General features: G+C 23.5%; 3 protein-coding genes across 16 annotated transcripts in view; all 3 read right to left on the reverse strand.

Annotated features, from left to right (window-relative positions):
• Positions 1-349: 349 nt before the first annotated feature.
• Positions 350-5,706, reverse strand: LOC412282 (leucine--tRNA ligase, cytoplasmic). Of its 2 annotated transcripts, XM_395743.7 has the most exons (16): positions 5,558-5,706; positions 4,940-5,152; positions 4,638-4,847; positions 4,416-4,577; positions 4,061-4,305; positions 3,776-4,001; positions 3,471-3,689; positions 2,921-3,374; positions 2,713-2,851; positions 2,308-2,578; positions 1,978-2,225; positions 1,669-1,903; positions 1,297-1,554; positions 988-1,203; positions 664-892; positions 350-592 (listed from the first exon to the last, which is right to left on the reverse strand). In XM_395743.7, the coding sequence occupies exons 1-16, from the start codon at positions 5,558-5,560 to the stop codon at positions 375-377; spliced, it is 3,546 nt and encodes a 1,181-aa protein (XP_395743.3). In that variant the 5' UTR covers positions 5,561-5,706; the 3' UTR covers positions 350-374. The 2 variants fall into 2 exon arrangements, with proteins under 2 accessions (XP_395743.3, XP_006562583.2); XM_006562520.3 differs by lacking the exon at positions 5,558-5,706 and having other exon boundaries at positions 4,638-4,819; positions 4,940-5,074.
• Positions 5,707-7,662: 1,956 nt separating this feature from the next.
• Positions 7,663-10,483, reverse strand: LOC550903 (arginine--tRNA ligase, cytoplasmic). Its single transcript, XM_623298.6, has 8 exons — positions 10,331-10,483; positions 10,045-10,200; positions 9,717-9,942; positions 9,220-9,644; positions 8,974-9,115; positions 8,635-8,894; positions 8,368-8,560; positions 7,663-8,295 (listed from the first exon to the last, which is right to left on the reverse strand). The coding sequence occupies exons 1-8, from the start codon at positions 10,376-10,378 to the stop codon at positions 7,721-7,723; spliced, it is 2,025 nt and encodes a 674-aa protein (XP_623301.2). The 5' UTR covers positions 10,379-10,483; the 3' UTR covers positions 7,663-7,720.
• Positions 10,484-11,656: 1,173 nt separating this feature from the next.
• Positions 11,657-18,149, reverse strand: part of LOC408616 (transcriptional enhancer factor TEF-1) — a 181,833-nt gene continuing 175,340 nt past the window's right edge. For 8 of the 13 annotated variants that reach the window (XM_006562525.3, XM_026446055.1, XM_026446053.1 and 5 more), the window contains 4 exons: positions 17,231-17,446; positions 16,267-16,496; positions 15,918-16,152; positions 11,657-15,294 (listed from right to left, as the gene is read on the reverse strand). In XM_006562525.3, coding sequence (XP_006562588.1) covers positions 15,181-15,294; positions 15,918-16,152; positions 16,267-16,496; positions 17,231-17,446 — 795 coding nt within the window. In that variant the 3' untranslated portion in view covers positions 11,657-15,180. The remainder of the gene's footprint in view (positions 15,295-15,917; positions 16,153-16,266; positions 16,497-17,230; positions 17,447-18,149) is intronic. The other 5 variants (XM_006562524.3, XM_006562529.3, XM_392157.6 and 2 more) reach the window with 1 other exon arrangement.

Below are 18,149 nucleotides of genomic sequence, written 5' to 3' on the forward strand. Positions count from 1 at the left end.
TTAACAAATTATAATAATTAAAATAATTATAATAAATTAAAATACTTAAATATTCTTTATATGTAAATCAGATAATAAATATAATTTCAATTTTATATAAAAAGAAAAATATAAACTTTTTTATTTTTCAAAAATTTATTTTTGTTTCAAAATAAGTTAATTTTTATATTATAATATAAATTTTATTATATATATTTTGTAAATAATATTTACATTTCATGAATAATGAAATTTTTAATTTAAACAAAAAAAATACAAATTTAAATATCTTATATATTTTTTAAAAATCATGTAGAATATTTTGTCACTCATCATTATAAAAAATTATATATAAATATTTTATATAAAATATTTTATATTAATTCTGAATATATTTAATTTTCCAGAGATTGGTAAATATAAATTAATTCATTACCTACATTGTATGTAATTCCTTCTACATCTACACTAATATTTTTGCTTTCCATATCAACATTAAATACAGAATTAGGTGGAATTAAAGTTTTACCTTTTAATATATTTTCAGTTGTAGGTTTATTCCTAGGTCCTAATAGAGGATCATTGTAGCGATATAACGATATTAATGATGAATCTATAAAAATAAATACTTCAATGAATAAATAATATTCAATAATCAAATAATAATATTGATTAATTGCATACTTTTTATAAGTTTACTATCTTTTGATATTCGTGATATAATATTTTCTACAGTATCTGCATTTGCTATTTTAATGGTCATTCTAAATAAACCATTATATTTTTGTGGATTTATAATGAATACTGGAATTCCAAGTTTAACAGAAAAATTCATATAAGGAGCACCTGGACAACATTCTTCTCTCGTTTTTTCTGGAGCTTCATTCGTATATTTTATCACAATATTTTCTAGCTATATATAAATATGAATAAAAGATTATCAGATAAAACAAGTTTTAATAAAATAGATATAGATATATCAATAAAATTTACATCTAAAACGCTTACATCTAAAGTATTTTCAAGATATTTTTTATTATCTTGAAGAACTTTAAATTCATCAAAATCTAAGGTTAAATTAAATGCATTTAATCCAACAAGTTGAATTTTTTCTCTTATAACTTGTACAAATGGCATTAATCGTTTCATATATTTTTTTAATTCTTGATGTTTTCCCAATTCTAATGCTATAATTTTATTTTCTGGTAAATTATTATCATTTTTCTGTATGTAATGAATAAATAAATTAATATATATATATATTTATTTGTTTATATGTACAATGTCAGAATTATTATAAATAGACTTAATACTTACAAGATATAAATTTTTCATCACAGTTAAAATAGTACTTTGCCAAGGAGGATACGTTTTAGCTACCCAAATTGTTCCCTCAGTAGGTTTTTCTACAGTTAACGTTTCACTTTTTCCTTTTTGTGTTTTTTTAGGAGTTAAATAATTTTTTAATAGAATTCTAAATGAATGTGCAGCATCCATAAGATATTGTGATGATTTTATTAGTACTTCATCTATGAAGCCTACCTGAGGCCATCTAGCATTTAATATACTACCTTCCTATTGAGAAGATAATATATATATAGAAGATAATATATTATTAGTACATTATTATTACATTATAATTTAATTAATTTTTTAATTTGATTAATCATTGCATAAAATTGCACTTACTTTACCAATTAATGTCCATATATGTTCTGTTATATGTGGACAAATTGGAGATAAAAGAATAATTTGAAATTCTATATATTTCATAATTAATATCCAATTAATACCATCTAAAGCACTCAATTGTAAATATTTATCTCTTACTGCTTGTAACTCAAAGAATCCTGTTTTTAGAGCTTCTTTATATAACATTTTTGAGTAATTCTCTTCAGTTTCTTGTATTTTTTGATTCATTTCACTAGATTTAATTAAAAATTTAATTAAATAATATGAATTTACAAACTGAAAGCTAATGAATATTTTAATAAATACCTTTCAAAAACTTTATCATTAAATGTATATGGTTTTCCTTGTCTAAAAATATCTTTTGAAGCTAACACTTCTTTAACCCATTCAATAAAGGTATATAATCTAAGAATTCCAGCATCAGCTGTACTTTCTACAAAATTAGCATCTTCTATTGAATCACCAGAATCAGCTAGACACAGTCGCATGCCATCTGCTGAAAATTTTTCTACAGCTTCAGCAAGTGTTAGAAAATTACCTTCTGATTTAGACATCTAATAAACCATACATATAATTTATAATTCTTTGTCAATACTTATAAAATATTTAATTAAATTATAAAATTATATTTTTTACCTTTGATGAGTTTAAAAGTAAATGTCCATTTGCTCTTATTCCTTTTGGCCACAATTCAGGTTGCTTAGACCAGATTGCAATATGATTATAAATAAAGAATGTTAAATGATTTTGTATTAGATCTTTTCCAGATACTCGTAAATCTACTGGATACCAATAATTAAATTCACGTCGCATATGATCTAATGCCTCTTTCTTTATTTTTGTTTTGGGAAACTTCGTATCTTTAAAAAAAATATAATCCCATACTTCAGATGTCATTTCATCAGGCCTAAATATAAAATATTCTATATGTAAAATATTTTGCATTAATAAAAATAATTTAACTAATTTAATAAGAAATTAATTTTACAGCAAATAATTGCACAATTAATAATTATTTAAAATTTGACTTTGAAATTTTACTTTATGTTATAAGTATTTGGTTTATCGCCTTTAAATGTTCCTCCTTGTAATAAATGCGCCACAGTATAATAAGCCATATAAATTGTTGAATCTGAGAGTGATTCTATTAACCAATTTTCATCCCATGGTAATTTAGTACCTGGAATTTATATCTATAAAAATATATGATACAAAAATTGTCATATCTTTTATTTAATCATTATCTTACCAAGTCCGTAAGTTCTTGAACATGCATACTCATGTAACCAATTAAGACAAGCCATAAAATTTTTTCTCACTTCATCATGAAAAGTATTAAGGTTATTTAAGGCTTCTATTGCTTCTTTTTTCCAAGTTTCTTCTCCATAGTCTAAATACCATTGATTACATAAGGCTACTACACATTCATCATTTGATCTTGAAATTATAGTTTTCTCAGGTTCATAATATATAACTGCTTTTCCTTCATTTATTAATTCCTTTTGAACATGCTTTTTAACATCTTGAACTTTCTTTCCTTTATATTGACCAACTAGCAAAACACCATCATAAAATCCTTTCAGATATGCCATTTCTTTAGCTTGTAATAATTTAACTTTATCATTTTGAGATTGAATTTTTAATTTGTCATATAAAGTTACTGCACATAAATTACCAAATTCTGGTACTTCAATAATAGGTACCTAATATATGTAATTTTATTAATTATTTTTACCATTTTGTTAATTTTATTTATTTTAATTTATTTTTATTATTATAAAAATAGATATTAAACTTACAGGATCATAAGAGAATATCATATTGTCAGTTATATTATATTTTTCCCTGAGAGCTTGTTTTTTTTTTAAATCCATTAAAGCTGCATAATCATCAGGGGAGTCACTAGGTACAGAAGTAACAATTCCAGTACCTTTATCTTCTTTAATAGTTAACATTGGTAAAGTATAAATCACTTTGTAATTTGTAAGAGGTGCTTCTAATGGTAATCCTAATATCTCCTATTAATTTTATATTTATTATTTATATTTATATTATAATATATAATATAAGCAATTTTTCTCATAAATAATAAAAAGAATATTACTTTTCCAGTAAATTTTAATACAATTGGTATTTTTCCTTCCTCTTCAAAAAAATCTTGATATGCCATATTCCGAGCAGCTCTTTCTGTTGAAATATAAACATCTCCATTTGGCAATACATAAGCAATATAATTTATATCTGGATGAAGCCAACAATTTGTTTGACCATACATAGTTTCTGGTCTTAAAGTAGCAGCAACTAAATAAACTGGTTTTCCAGAAAGAGATCTGTAAAAACATATATGTTTGATATTTAAAGCAAATTTTGTAAATTATATAATACCTACTTCAAACTTGAAGGATAAGGTTCTTGTAATTTCATTTTAATTAATGTATATTCCTGTGGCCCCACACCTTCTCCAGATGATCTATCATGATCCATACAAGGTTGTCCATCTTTTGGTGAATAAACTGTATATCTCTTTCCATATTTTATTTTGTTTCTATTTTTTAAATGTTGAAATTGCCAACGTACAAATGAATCAAAAAATGGATTTGCATCAGTTGTAATAAATGTTCTACGCCAATCCACCTTGAATTAATTCCATATTTTCTTATACTCTTCAATTATTATACTATATATTATTTATTAATTAATTATTATATTATATTATATTTATTAAAAAAAATTATATGCCTTACATGTAATCCAACTGATTTAATATCTTTTACAGCAAGAGGAGGAAAATAATCTAACCAATATGAAGCATCAGCAAACTTTTTTATATCTTCATTTTTTAAACCAAGCATTTGCATAATTTGCCATTGATATTTTGCATTAGTAGTTTTTGCAATTGCTTTACTCTAAAAAATAATCACTATTTGAAAATCGATATATAAGAATATTTTATATAATAATTTTACCTTTGTTCCTTTGCTTTTATCTTTTATTACTATATCATCTTTAATTTCTTCTTCAATTTTTTCTTCATTAGGAAATTGTGGTGGATAACCATATAATTCCATTTCTCTCTTTAATTTATCGGCACATGCTTTAATAGGCATACCAGTGCAATGAAAGCCAAATGGGAAAAGAACTTTCTTTCCTAAAAGACGATTGTATCGTATTGCAAACTATAAAATTATAAAATAAATTATAAAATTTTTTCAATTTGCATATATCTTCATTAAATTTATTTCATTAAATATTTCTGTGATATACTTACTTCACATTTTGATAATGAAAATGTATGACCAAGATGAAGTCTTCCATTCATATAAGGAAAAGGAAATGTTGCAAGAAATTTCTCATCAGAATTTTTCCTTGGTTCCAAAGGTGCATCTTCTTCATATACTTTTCTTTCTTCCCATATAGCTTGAACATCTTTTTCAATTTTTTGAAGATATTCTACTTTAAATGTTCCTTTTCTTTCTGTTGTCTATTAGAAACAATTATAAATAATATCTTAAATGTATGAAATAGTAATTTAGTAATATTAAAATATTTTTTATTTTATTCTAGATTAAAATTTATATTATAAATTTAATGATTAATTTTATGATAAATGAATTTATAATTATAATATATTTTTTCTAAAAAAATTGCATAACAATACTAATCTATAAAAAAAAAACTAGTAGAAAAACAAATATTATTTTCTATCTTTAAAAAATATTTAAAAATATATCTTTAAAAAAATATTAAAAAATATATATATATTTGAATTTCTTACAGCTAACATTTTTGTGCTATTACATAAATTATTTCTATTGATGATTCAATGATTTTATTATTATAATGATTTTCTTTAAATATAGAAATAATGAATAATTATAATATTTACCATTTTTTTATATAATAGAATCCAAGTTATTTCATAAGATTAAGTATCGAATACCACGTATTAAATACTTTTGTATGAAGTTAGTCAAATAAGTTCAGAAATTTATAAATCATAGATGATGCAACACAACAAGAAAATATAAATTTTACTGCTATCGCTCCCGATTATAACATTTACACGTCATAGATATATTATGTTTTGCAAAATTATTATCTTAAAATACATTGTAAAATTAAAAATATATATATTTTTTGATCATTTTATAGATTATATGACAAATTTGATTGATATCAATTTAGAAATATAATATTGATTTCAGCATGCTCATAATGGTTACAGAATTCAGCCAATGAAATAATTATTAAGATTCATAAAAATCAAGTTTAATGTAATTATAAAATATAAAATATAAAACTTAAATATATAAAAAATAAAAATATCTTTATTTATCTCTTTTACTTTATTATATTTATTACAATAATTATAATTTAATAATTACATTTTTCTATTTTTAGTTGAATGACAATTTAATGAAAAAATCAAATGTTTAATGAATACATATTATATGATATATTTGACAATATTTTTAGACGATCATTTATTAAGAATAATTTGATGAAAATAAAATTAAAATGAATTATTATAAGAAAAACTTCATTAGCATATGTATATAATTTATATATAACAGAAATTAAATGCAATTAAATTTTAATAAATATAATAATATAAAAAAAAAAAAAATGAAAAATATGAAGAAAATCTGAGATATATTAATTTCAAATGATAGCAAAAAAAATAATAGCTTTTATTTTAAGAATCAAATAATTTATAAAATTAAGTTAAGAATTTAAAAAACGATTAATTATTTATAAACAATTAAAAATCAAAAACATGATAGTAAATTATAAAAACATAAGTATTTTAGAAATAAATATATATATAGCATTACAAAAAATTTTTTTTTGTAATTTCTAGAAAAATTTCGCATATCACTAATTATTTATATTCTTCTAATATAAAATCGAAATTTTTTTCCAAATTTTATATTAAAAAAATATAATTGGATAAGAGGTAACGAAATTTCCAGGAATTCTTATCTTATATATTATATATTCTTATATATTATATATAATTATTTGTAAAATAATACTTATCTTTTATATACTTAGGCAATTTTTTTTTGGATTTTAATCATTTTTTCAATAATTTTCTTAATTTTAAAAATATTTTTGTGCATATTTATCTCTTAAAATAGAAGCTTCGCTTTTAAAATAAGTAATTTTATTATTTTATTTTCAATTGATAATTGTATATGTCGATTATTTGTATTTTTATTGATAATTGTATATGTCGACATATTTTATAAAATTTTTTTTCAAAAAAATATTGCATCATGTAACTCAAAAAATTATTCCTTATTTCTCCTATATCTGGTGTCTCCTATATGATATATTAAGAGCAAATAATGGATAAGATAAGAATTGGCTGTTAACGCCAATTTTTTTAAATATTCTAGATAAAACGAATAGACAAGAAAAATATTGTATAAGTTTTAATATAAGAATATTGAAATCAATATTATCTTCACAATATCGCAAATGAAATATTTAAAGAAAAAATAGAAAATAGAAGAAGGATAAAGATAGGACAAAAATTGATTATTAGTGTCATTTTTTTTTATATTAAAGACATTTCTCTGGAATCATTTTTTAGAAATAGTTAATAGATGACGTTAACAGTCAATTCTTGTTTTATTTCTATCTTCCTCGTATCATTTTCTGTTTTTTCTTTATATGTTTCATTTATGATATTCTAGGAATGACGCTGATTGCAATATTTTTATCTCTGTTCTTTTCATATTCTTTCTTTTTCTTGTTTTATCTCTAACATTTAGAGGTAGCATTAATAATTGCTTATTACCTTTTATTAATATAATAATTAGTCTTTATTATTCTTTTATTTTTTGTATCCTATCTCTATCCCTCTATTTATTAGCTTTGTTTAAATTTGTTTTTAGCGTAAACATACATAAAATTGTTTTGTTTGATATAATTTTTATAGATTTATCTTTATAAAGGTTTCAAAAAATATTTTTATTTTGTAAATTTTTATAAAGAGTATGATTTTTATTATATTTTATATCATATGTATAAATATTTTAATTTACATACGCGCAACTGGTTTTAAACCTAGTATTGAAAAACATTTTTCCATTATAATAGCAGTAGCTTCAGTTAAAAGCATGCGACCAATATTTATATTTACTATTTCTCCAAGTTCATTTTTCTCAACACAATAACAATTATCATAAAATTCACTAAAAGCACATGAGATTTCATAACAATATTCGCATAATTGATGTAGGTATAAATCTTTTGTAATTTTAATTAATACATCAGCAAATTTAATTAATACTTTTGCTAACTTCCACTCCTTTTCATGCTCCAATGATATTTGATTACTTTGTGCCAATTCTTGCAATTTATTTTGTGTAATATTGGCTGCTCTTGCAATAGAACGTATTCTTGTTAAAGCATATAATAAATATACAGCAGTATTGCCTTTATCTTCCAACATTTTATCAAAGGAAAATACATATTCGTGATTTCTATTATGTGATAAATCTGCATATTTTATACATCCATAAGCAATAGATTCTTGTGCAATTTTTAATTCTTCCTCTGTGAGTACTTTATCGCGTTCTTTTTCTTTTAGTTTATCCAATGCTCTTTTTAAACCTTAAATAAGAGATAAAAATTTTAAAAATACTAATTAATAATGTAATATTTTTTTGGTGCATAGAAAAATACCTTCATCAAGTAAGTCACTTAATTTTACTGTATCACCTGATCTTGTTTTAAATTTCTTTTTATCTTTACCAAGAACAACACCAAATCCAACATGATCTATTCTATGGTAACTTTTTATAATTCCTGCTCGCTCAGCACAACTTTTTAGTATTTGAAAATGCTTAGCTTGACCAGCATCTGTTACATATATTATCTGTAAAAATAGAATAGCGAAAAATAAAGATAAAATATTTTATTAATGCTATGCTAATATATATGTAAAAATACCCAATCTGCTCTTTCTTCTTCTATACGTTGTTTAAGTGCCGCCATATCTGATGTATCATAAGTAAAACCACCATCAGATTTTACAATGGTTAAAGGAATCTCATTATTACGTTTACCCCACATTATTTTTCGTCCTTCATCATCTTCTAATAATCCTTTTGTTTCTAAATCTTTGACTATGACTTCCATATGTTTTTGATAAAAAGATTCTCCTCTTTCTATTAAATTAATATCTAGACGAACATATATCTTCTCGAATTCTATATTTAAAACATAGATATATTGTATACACTGAAATTAAAAATATTTTATCTAATTTTACAATATTAATTATTTTACCTTTCCTTGAAACATCACAAATTAATTGCCATGCTTTTGTTATTTCAGGATCGAATGTTTGTAATTTAACAACACAGTTATAAGCATGTTTTTTAAATTCCTCGTCTTTATCAAATCTTGCTTTTGATTCTTTATAAAAGCTCTATAATTTTTATAACAACTTATTAGAATGATTGTTTGTAAATATAATATACTTATAAAAACGAATTATAAAACAAAAATATATTTAAAATTATTTAAAATTACTTGGAGATCTATAATAGGTGGAGATATAGTTAAATAATCAGGAAATCTATTTTGAAGATGAGCTATCAACATTCCAAATTGTGTGCCCCAATCACCAACATGATTTATTCTTAATACATCATGTCCTAAAAATTCTAATAATCTTGCAATACTATCTCCAATTATAGTAGATCTTAGATGTCCAACATGCATTTCTTTGGCAATATTAGGACTTGAGAAATCTACAATCACTCTCTGTTTTTTTGTATAAGGTGGAAATACTTTTCCATTTTTCACTAAAGTGCTTAAAATTATTTGTATAAATTCTTTTTTTAAGTAGATATTTATAAAACCTGCACCAGCAACTTCTAACTTAGAAACTAAGCTTGATTCTTCTATTTTTGACATAATATTATTTGCAACATCTCGTGGTTTTGTTTGAATTCCTATATAGATATAAATATATATGTATTTTAATAATATGTTCTCTAATAATATTAATTTTAATTATTTCTTACCATCATTATTGAGTTGTTTACAAAGTGGCATAGCACTGTTACATTGGTAATCTCCAAATTTTGGATTGGTACTAATTGATATAATTACTGGAGGTTCACAAACATTTGGATATGCAATTGAAATTGCTTTCTCAAATAAATTATATAATGTATCATATATACTAACGGCATTATTCTCTGTTGCTTTTGTTTTGCTTTCTGATTTTGCTCGTTCAGTTTCAATGGTCTATATAAATTAAACAAAAATATATTATTTTATTCACAAGAATAATAAAACTTATAAAATTATTTAGAGCTTTTAAGTGTACATAAGCTTAATTGTACAAACTCTTTTTAAAATAGCCACTCTATGTTTTAGTTTTATATTTTCTTGTTCTAATTTTGTATATTCATCTTCAGATATAGAATTTATTTTCGAATTGTTAGTGGTAATATTTTGTCGTAGAAATTCAATTTCTTTTTTTAAAAAAGCTATTTCTTCTTCCTGTAAAATATATATATGTGTAATAATGAATATTATAACCTATAAGGATTATTTGACAATCTCAAATTAATTTTTATAAAAATGATAAATTTTTATAAAATAATTAATGTAAATAAATAATATAATTTACCGCAGCAGCTGCTCTTTTGTGGAAATTTTCTAGATTTACAGTAGACATCGTATTAAAGATTTACTTTCAATAAAAGGTTTACTTTTGTAGAAAAATAATACACGTGGATCTTTCAAAAAACCTTATACTTTCTATATTAGATAGAAAATATATTTATAATAAATTATTAATAAATAATAAATTAAATTTATAAATAACGTATAAAATCAAATTAAATAGAGAAAGAAAAATATTTTAAAAATTCAATACCCATAATTTTATATATATATATATACATATAAATAAATATGTATATTTTCTAAACTAGATGTATTTCATTTAAATCAGCGCGCTTTTATTTATAAATTGAAACATTTTTTTTTATTTCATATTTATTCAATAAATTATACTAGATACAGTATACTATACTATACCTAGTACTAAATATTATAATCAATATCTCTCAAATCATAATTAAAAATAAATGTATTTAAGTAATAATAATATAAATATTAATCTTTTTTCAAAAATAAATAAATATAAATAAATATAAATAAATTAAAAATAAAATTAATAAAATCATAAAAAATAAAATATAAATTGTTTATATTAAGATAAATTATAAAGGTAGTTATCTATAATTATAAAATTTGAAATAAAAATATTTTTTTATTAAATAATTAAAGGTGAAATATAGGGAAAATAGTTTCTTTTTATATCAATTATTTATTTTCCATACAAATTATAAACATGTTTTTCAAATACTGTACATATACTGAATTCTATTATATTTTTAAACCTCTAATTTAATGATATATCATTTCGTTCTTTATTTACTTGTTAAATCAACTACTTTGATCCTCGTTTCGTTTTATTTATGATAATATACAGGTAGATTCCATTCTTTCTGATCAATATTCCATTTAATCATTCTTATATTCAAGCTCAATTCTTTGATATGGCAGTTCCAGGATATGAAGAAATATAAATTGTAAATAGATACCAGTTTTTTTTTAATTTTCATATATAGTTTAGCAATATGCTATAAGAAATATAGTCAATGTTTTCATAGAGAAGGTATTTTTATAAAGTTTAACAGATAATTTAAAAAACCTGATTAAACGAATTATTTGTTAAAAATTTGAATTGTTCATTAAGAAATTTTAATATTTCAATTACTGAGAAATTTATGCTATTATTTTAATTTTAATTAAACAAATGGTTTTTATATATGAATCTCTATGAAAATATAGACAAAAATTTTAATGTTTTTAATTTCGAAAATTTGATTTACAAATGACAAGTAATCAATATTTCGCCAAAGTACTTTATGTAATACACAAAATGTACTGGAACTTTTCTTTTGATGATCTTTATGTAAATATGTACAAAGTATTTAACAAATTTCGTCGGTTTGTCATCAATCATATCATGTATTGTGTACAGTGCGAATTCTTCCACTTTCTCCCTAATCTACTTCTGCGTTTGTATCTTTATGGATTTCAATTTTTTCCTTTTCTGATATCATCAATATAGAGTGAGAGAGTGCTATTTTCTATCTTCACAGAAGACATAGATAAATATATATTTTCATAATCTTTCCTTATAAATGTAATTCGCTTACTTTAAAATCATTATTCGTTAATGTTAATAATATTAGTGTCGGTGCTCCTTTTTGCGATTTCAAACTCCTCCCATTTTTTTTCTTCATGATTTTTCTTTAAAATAAAAATTCGCATAACCAAAAACATTTGAGTATTTTCTAAATATATTGCATAATTTCTTGCTTTTGTAATAACAATTTATCACGGGCAGAATTAGAACCATTAGATATCTTTTTGATTAATTAATATTAAACAAAATAATTTTTACTATAGCGCATATATTTATTTTTATTGATTTAAATCGCAGAAAAATATTTTTTCTTTTTCTTGTTATCTACGTATATACTACTGATAAAAACAAGTAATTAAATTTTCTGATAATATCATATAAAATCATCTTAATGATTCCAATTCTACCTTAATATACACACAATTTAGTAAAATTACGATTTATAGATATAATGTGTAAAAACGAAACTTATAATCAATTATAAAGAGAAAAAAAAAAAGAAAAAAAAAAAGGTAACAATAAGTAAAAACTGTGAAAATTGTGAAAGCTGCCAGTTATTGAACGAAAGCCATATACATTATTATTTAAATATATAAGTTCCTTCGTTATTCAGTCAATCACTTAACGAATTTAATTCTCACCCCAAATAAAAAGCGACATATTTCTGACTAAAAGAGAGATCAAAATACATTGCCACTTGTTGCGTAAAAGTTAATTAAAGTAAAGAATAAAATAAGTATTAATTATTTTCTTAAAGTATACATGATTCTTTCCTGTATTATCTTAACATTCACTGCTCCATATAGGCAAGTCCTGTTTCAGAACAGGCAATTGATCAGATTAAAGAATATATAAAAAGTTTTCTGTGCATTTACATGTATATAGTCTCTGCGAGAGATGTGACTAAATAAAATTAATCGCATAAGATTTTAATGGTCCTTTACTCTCTTACATAATTGTTATTGAAAAATTGTAAAATTGTAAAAGAATATCTATAATATGAAACTTTTCTGGTTCATACATTGAAATGTTAAAATAAAATTAAGTACAAAACACATTGTCAACAAGCAAAGTTTTGTATGAACTCTTAAAATATGCTCAAATTTAGAGAGCTGTGATGAAGTTTATCACACTATTACGTAGTTGCTCTTTAAAAATGGAGAATCAAGCTCAAAGATTAGATTTATTTTACATTCTTCAACTTTAATTTTAATATTCTCCTAATAAAAAATATTAAGATGATCATGTCACTAAGTTAAAGAAAAGTATCTCTATTTGATAGATGTTGTCCGTATCTAGCGCACGTAATTAATAAAATCTGATATATTCGTATTATAAATGTGTAATAGAAAGATAAAAACAAACAAAATATGCTAAGTAAGAAAATCATTTACGTAAGAACTATAGAAAAAAGAAAGATCTTAGAGTACGAAATAAAATGATTATAAGAAATACAAACACATCCCTCTAATCTAAGTGTCGCTGCCTAAGAATGGGTGGGTTTGCACAATTTTAAGTGCGTTTATTAAAAGTTTTAGAAAGTACATAAAAATCTTTTTTCTTTTATCTGATCATTGAGAATTAAAAAGCTCTGCAGCGAAAATTCTTACTGTTAGTCGTAATAGAACTTAAAAAAAAAAAAAAAAAAAAAAAAAAAAAAAAAAAAAAATGAAAAGAAAAAAAGAAAACATTTCTATAAAAGAAAACTTAAGGTTTCGGTTGTAACGTTATTCTCAATCTTTTTCAGTTTGGATAATTAAAAAAAAAAAAAAAATTATAATGATAATATAATTAAGGAAACTTAAGAAATCATAATGGCATTACCTCTCTATTCAACTTCCATTTCGTTTAAAACTTAGAAATCACTTAGATAACTTTATACACGATCATTTATAACAATGTAAATCGTAATCATTGCATTAATATTTAACATATATATTCTTATATGTAATATATGTATATCTGTGTGTGGATGTCTTGTCTGATCTATTTCCTAATTTAATAATAAAACTATAATACTAAATTATGTTGGTACCACGCCTTTCCGAGATCAGAGTCTGTTTCTCATCTTACACTTTTTTTTTTTATGATTTTATATATATATTTTTATTCTTCTTCGTTTGGTACATACACTATATCTCCGACACTCATTTTTTTCCAAATTTATTGTCGTCAATTTTAACTTAACTTTTATTATATCTCTTTTATTAAAACCCCGACGAATTCGATCGTTTACAAGCAAATGACGGAATATTCATAAAATATATATACGATTATATCTGTTTCTCAATATAAAATTTACAATTTCGTCATCTGGAATGCGCTTCCTGCAGAAACCATAAGCAGGAAATTCTTTCCACGATACGTTAAAACACGCGTACCAATTTTTTTTTTTTTTTTTTATTACAACTTTTCTCAGTTTTGAATCAAACTCAAGCTCGGGCTGGCCAGTACTTCTAACGTGTAAAGGTGTACATATGTTTGTGTATGTATATGTGTATAATGTATTCACGTATTTGTGTTCCAAATTCTCTTTAAGGAGTTTCACAGAAAATGTTCGAAAATACAGAACAAAAAAAGATCTAATTAAAAATTATAATTCGATTAAAAATCATGTATAAATCTTAAATTTGTAAATAAAAATATATTTATACAATAATCAAATCTCTAAATAGTTAAATATTTTCTATCATTAAAATAAACGTTGGATAAACGTAAAAACATATGACTCTAAGTATTATTTTTTCCTTTTTTTCTTTTGATAATAGAACATTTTCAATGGAACCTTTATTATACATAGATGCGAAATGTATCTATGTATAGTAGATAGCGTGTTTACAATTATGTATTAACGCTTAACCCCATGAAGCGTTCAAAAAAGATATTCAAGATTATCAATCGTTTATAATCGATTAAAAAAGAAAAAAAAGGAAAGAGAAAAATTAAATTATAGAAATTTACATTTACATATTTCATATACAAATCAATTAAAATCAAATTTTGTTAATCATTTGATACGTGATATAAATATCATATTTATTCTACATGTAAATACTATATTTATGTCCTTGGTTAAGGATAAGAAGAATCTACAAAATAATATAAAAATGTGATATCACAATGATATAACTATAATGCTTCAAAGGGTTAACATTTTTGTGTGTAGACGTGTATATGCGCGTATGGATGATTTTTTTTATGTGATGGTAGGCACTGATGGGGGGTGGATGGCTGCATGGCGAGCAGGTTCAAGCAGGCTAGTCCTTGATCAATCTGTATATGTGATGTTGTGCACCGTGCTCGGACGTCGACACTTCAAACACGTATGCTGTACATAACAACGTTTCCTGCGTATCCCTGTTCGTTACAACCTGCATAAAAGAAAACAGATAATTACAAATATTAAAATAATTTATAAAAAAATTTAAATAATTAAAATTAAAATAAAAAATTGAACGATCTTATTTAGATTATTAAAAATTTCATATCTTAGGAATAAAAAATTTTAAGTTAAAATTTAAAATTATATATATAAATACCAGGAAATATGCGAAATTCATTTTATTTTCAAATTTCCACTAATTCACGATACATATTTTAATTTTCACAATTTTGTTTATAATTTTGTTTATATATATATATAAACGCAACAATAAATTCATATTCTCAAATAATTATCATTTTTTTTTTTTACATATTATTATTAATAATTACTTGTGTGTAACATTTATTATTTAACGTACATATAATGTTTTATAATATTTTATCCCTTAAGAAGTAAAAATGATTATATTTGTTGTATTATAATAAATTACTTTGTACAATTATTCTAATTATACATTGAATAAAGCATGATTTATTTGTACTTGAAATAACAATAGTATCTTAGATTAATTTTATGTGATTAAGCAATTACATAAATGCTAAATTGAAATTACTATTAATTTTAAATATTTTATGTAAGAGAAAAATTATTCTGGAAAGAATGTCATACCTGAAGAATAGTGAAATTCTCGAGAACGCTGTTCATCATGTACTTTTCTGGCAGGTGCTTCAATTTATGTATGAAGTTGATCATATATTCGCACATGGGCGAACGACTAATACGATAGACGAACCTGCCATTTTCGAACCTAGCGTATTCTGTCTCCACTTTTTCCACCACCTGTTTCCCGAAGGAGCAGACTTTGGTCGAACATGTTATCGTCATGTTCTCGTTGCTCTCGTACCTGATGAAAAACAATTTTGTTAATAATTTCTTTTGAAACTATTAATTTGAAAATATTAATTAATTAAAAATTTAAAAAAGCGATACATATATCACGATGACAACTATTACTTACTGGCTTGTTACGCCGTAAAAAGCTCCAGCTTCGTCCTGAATGTTCGTATTGAGATCAGCCCAAAATTTAACGAGGAAAAAAGCTACCTGTGGTCCCTTGTCGTAAAGTTCCTTCAGGCCGCCCTTTTTTTCTGGGAATTTATCGTATATCTGCCTGACATCAACAGCCTCTAGCAATGGATCCGCGTAAGTCGCGGACCCTCCTATGTGGACGAACAGGTGCTTGTGATACTGCAAAAAAAAAAAGCGGAAAAAAAAATTCTAATGTCTGTCAGGGTAAAATTGCGACTTTCCGTCGGCAATGCTTTGTCCCCTGATTTTTTCATCATTTTATTTTTTTTTTTTCTTTCCATGATAACTCTGATGATATCTCTATACACATTTAAAATTGTTATATATCACATCAGAAGATATAATCATTGAATTATAAACAAGTTTATTTCATTTTTAAATAATTTATACATAACAAGAGAATTTAAGTGACACATTATTTTTTTATATTACTTTTCTCTTTATACAAGATTATGTTAAAGATTATGTTTCAATATTTATAACAGAATTAACAAATTTTGATTATAAAAACATATCAGCACAAATCATAACAGTTATGAATATTTTAAATCTTGTCAAGGATAAAATAAAAAATATAATAATAAATTTTTGTACTTTCATATATCACTTAATAGTCTTTATTCTATTAATATATGTAATTATTCATTTCTTATATTATTTCTTATAATATTCTATATTGTTTACTTGTAAATTAAGAATCATTCCAAGAGAAATAATTTATTGCAAATCAAAAGATTATAGTCATCTATATTGTTTAAGTCAATAACTTCATCGGTATCTGAAAAAATTGTTTGAAAATTTATTTGAATCATCCTTGCACGTTGAATTTCATTCTATCACACAACAAACTGTCAAACTGTACACCGTTCGCCACCATTTTATTTCGCACTTACAATATCCTGATCTCTCTGGTGCTCCATGTAGGCCGAGAACTCGACAAGCCTGAGCTTGTGGGTCGCGATGGCACGTCCTTCCCAGGGCGGGGGTGGTTGAGCCTGGACCATGTCACCGCTTGAAACCGCTGTCGCTGGTTTTCCGGTGTACGCCGGCTGCGAAAACGGTTTGACATCCTGGGACGTTCCTGGCTGCAAACCCGGTTGCCAGAATTGCTGAAAAGTCGATATCTCGTTTTTTTTTCTTTGTTACAAGTTTGTCAAGCGTTTTGCCGTTCACGGGATCGTTTTCGAAAGTTTGTATACACGATATCGGTAGAATGTTTGTGCGATTAACAAAAATTCAAAGGGAAAAATGCGAAGAATATCATAATATGTGAAATATTAATTTTAATAAAAATATTCGATAGAAATATTAATTTTTTATTTTTAATCTAATCTCATCGTTGAGAAATAACAATGTGTACAATTTGATTTCTTTTTTTTAAACTTTTCAATAATTTTTTTGACGATAAATATTCTCATTGAAATATTTATAGGTTAGAATATTTGTTTCCTTTATTTTCAAGCCGTTGTATTTATGTAACGAATACGGATTGAATAATTATTAAATAATATAAATATTTGATTCGTTTTTTTTGAATATAAATGTTTCCTTCTTTTCAGGTTATCGATTTATAAATAAGATATTGTACAAATACGTTTCGTAATATCTAGGGAATTATTAGTGAAATGAAAACGAATTGGAAATTTGCTTTGAACATAGTTGCTTAAAACTTGAAGAAAAAAAAAACTTGTCTCTTCCGATTTATATTTATATTTTCAAACTACTATCAAATTTTCATTCTTCATTAATATTAATATTCGATATTCATTATCATTAAGAAATTAAAAAATTCAGAAAAAAAAATATGATTTA

Source organism: Apis mellifera, linkage group LG1, assembly GCF_003254395.2.
Source record: "Apis mellifera strain DH4 linkage group LG1, Amel_HAv3.1, whole genome shotgun sequence".
Taxonomy (NCBI): Eukaryota; Metazoa; Arthropoda; class Insecta; order Hymenoptera; family Apidae; genus Apis; species Apis mellifera.

Bases quoted from the DNA above. Each gene is read 5' to 3' on its own strand.
- LOC412282 (XM_395743.7), bottom strand. The intron at 2,579-2,712 runs GTAAAATTTCAA...TTTTATATTTAG, and splicing joins CCAAATACTTATAACATAAA to GCCTGATGAAATGACATCTG. The intron at 593-663 runs GTATGCAATTAA...TTATTTTTATAG, and splicing joins AGATAGTAAACTTATAAAAA to ATTCATCATTAATATCGTTA.
- LOC550903 (XM_623298.6), bottom strand. From the start codon at position 10,378: ATGTCTACTGTAAATCTAGAAAATTTCCACAAAAGAGCAGCTGCTGCG. The intron at 10,201-10,330 runs GTAAATTATATT...TATATTTTACAG, and splicing joins ACAAAAGAGCAGCTGCTGCG to GAAGAAGAAATAGCTTTTTT. The intron at 8,561-8,634 runs GTATTTTTACAT...CTATTTTTACAG, and splicing joins AAGAAGAAAGAGCAGATTGG to ATAATATATGTAACAGATGC.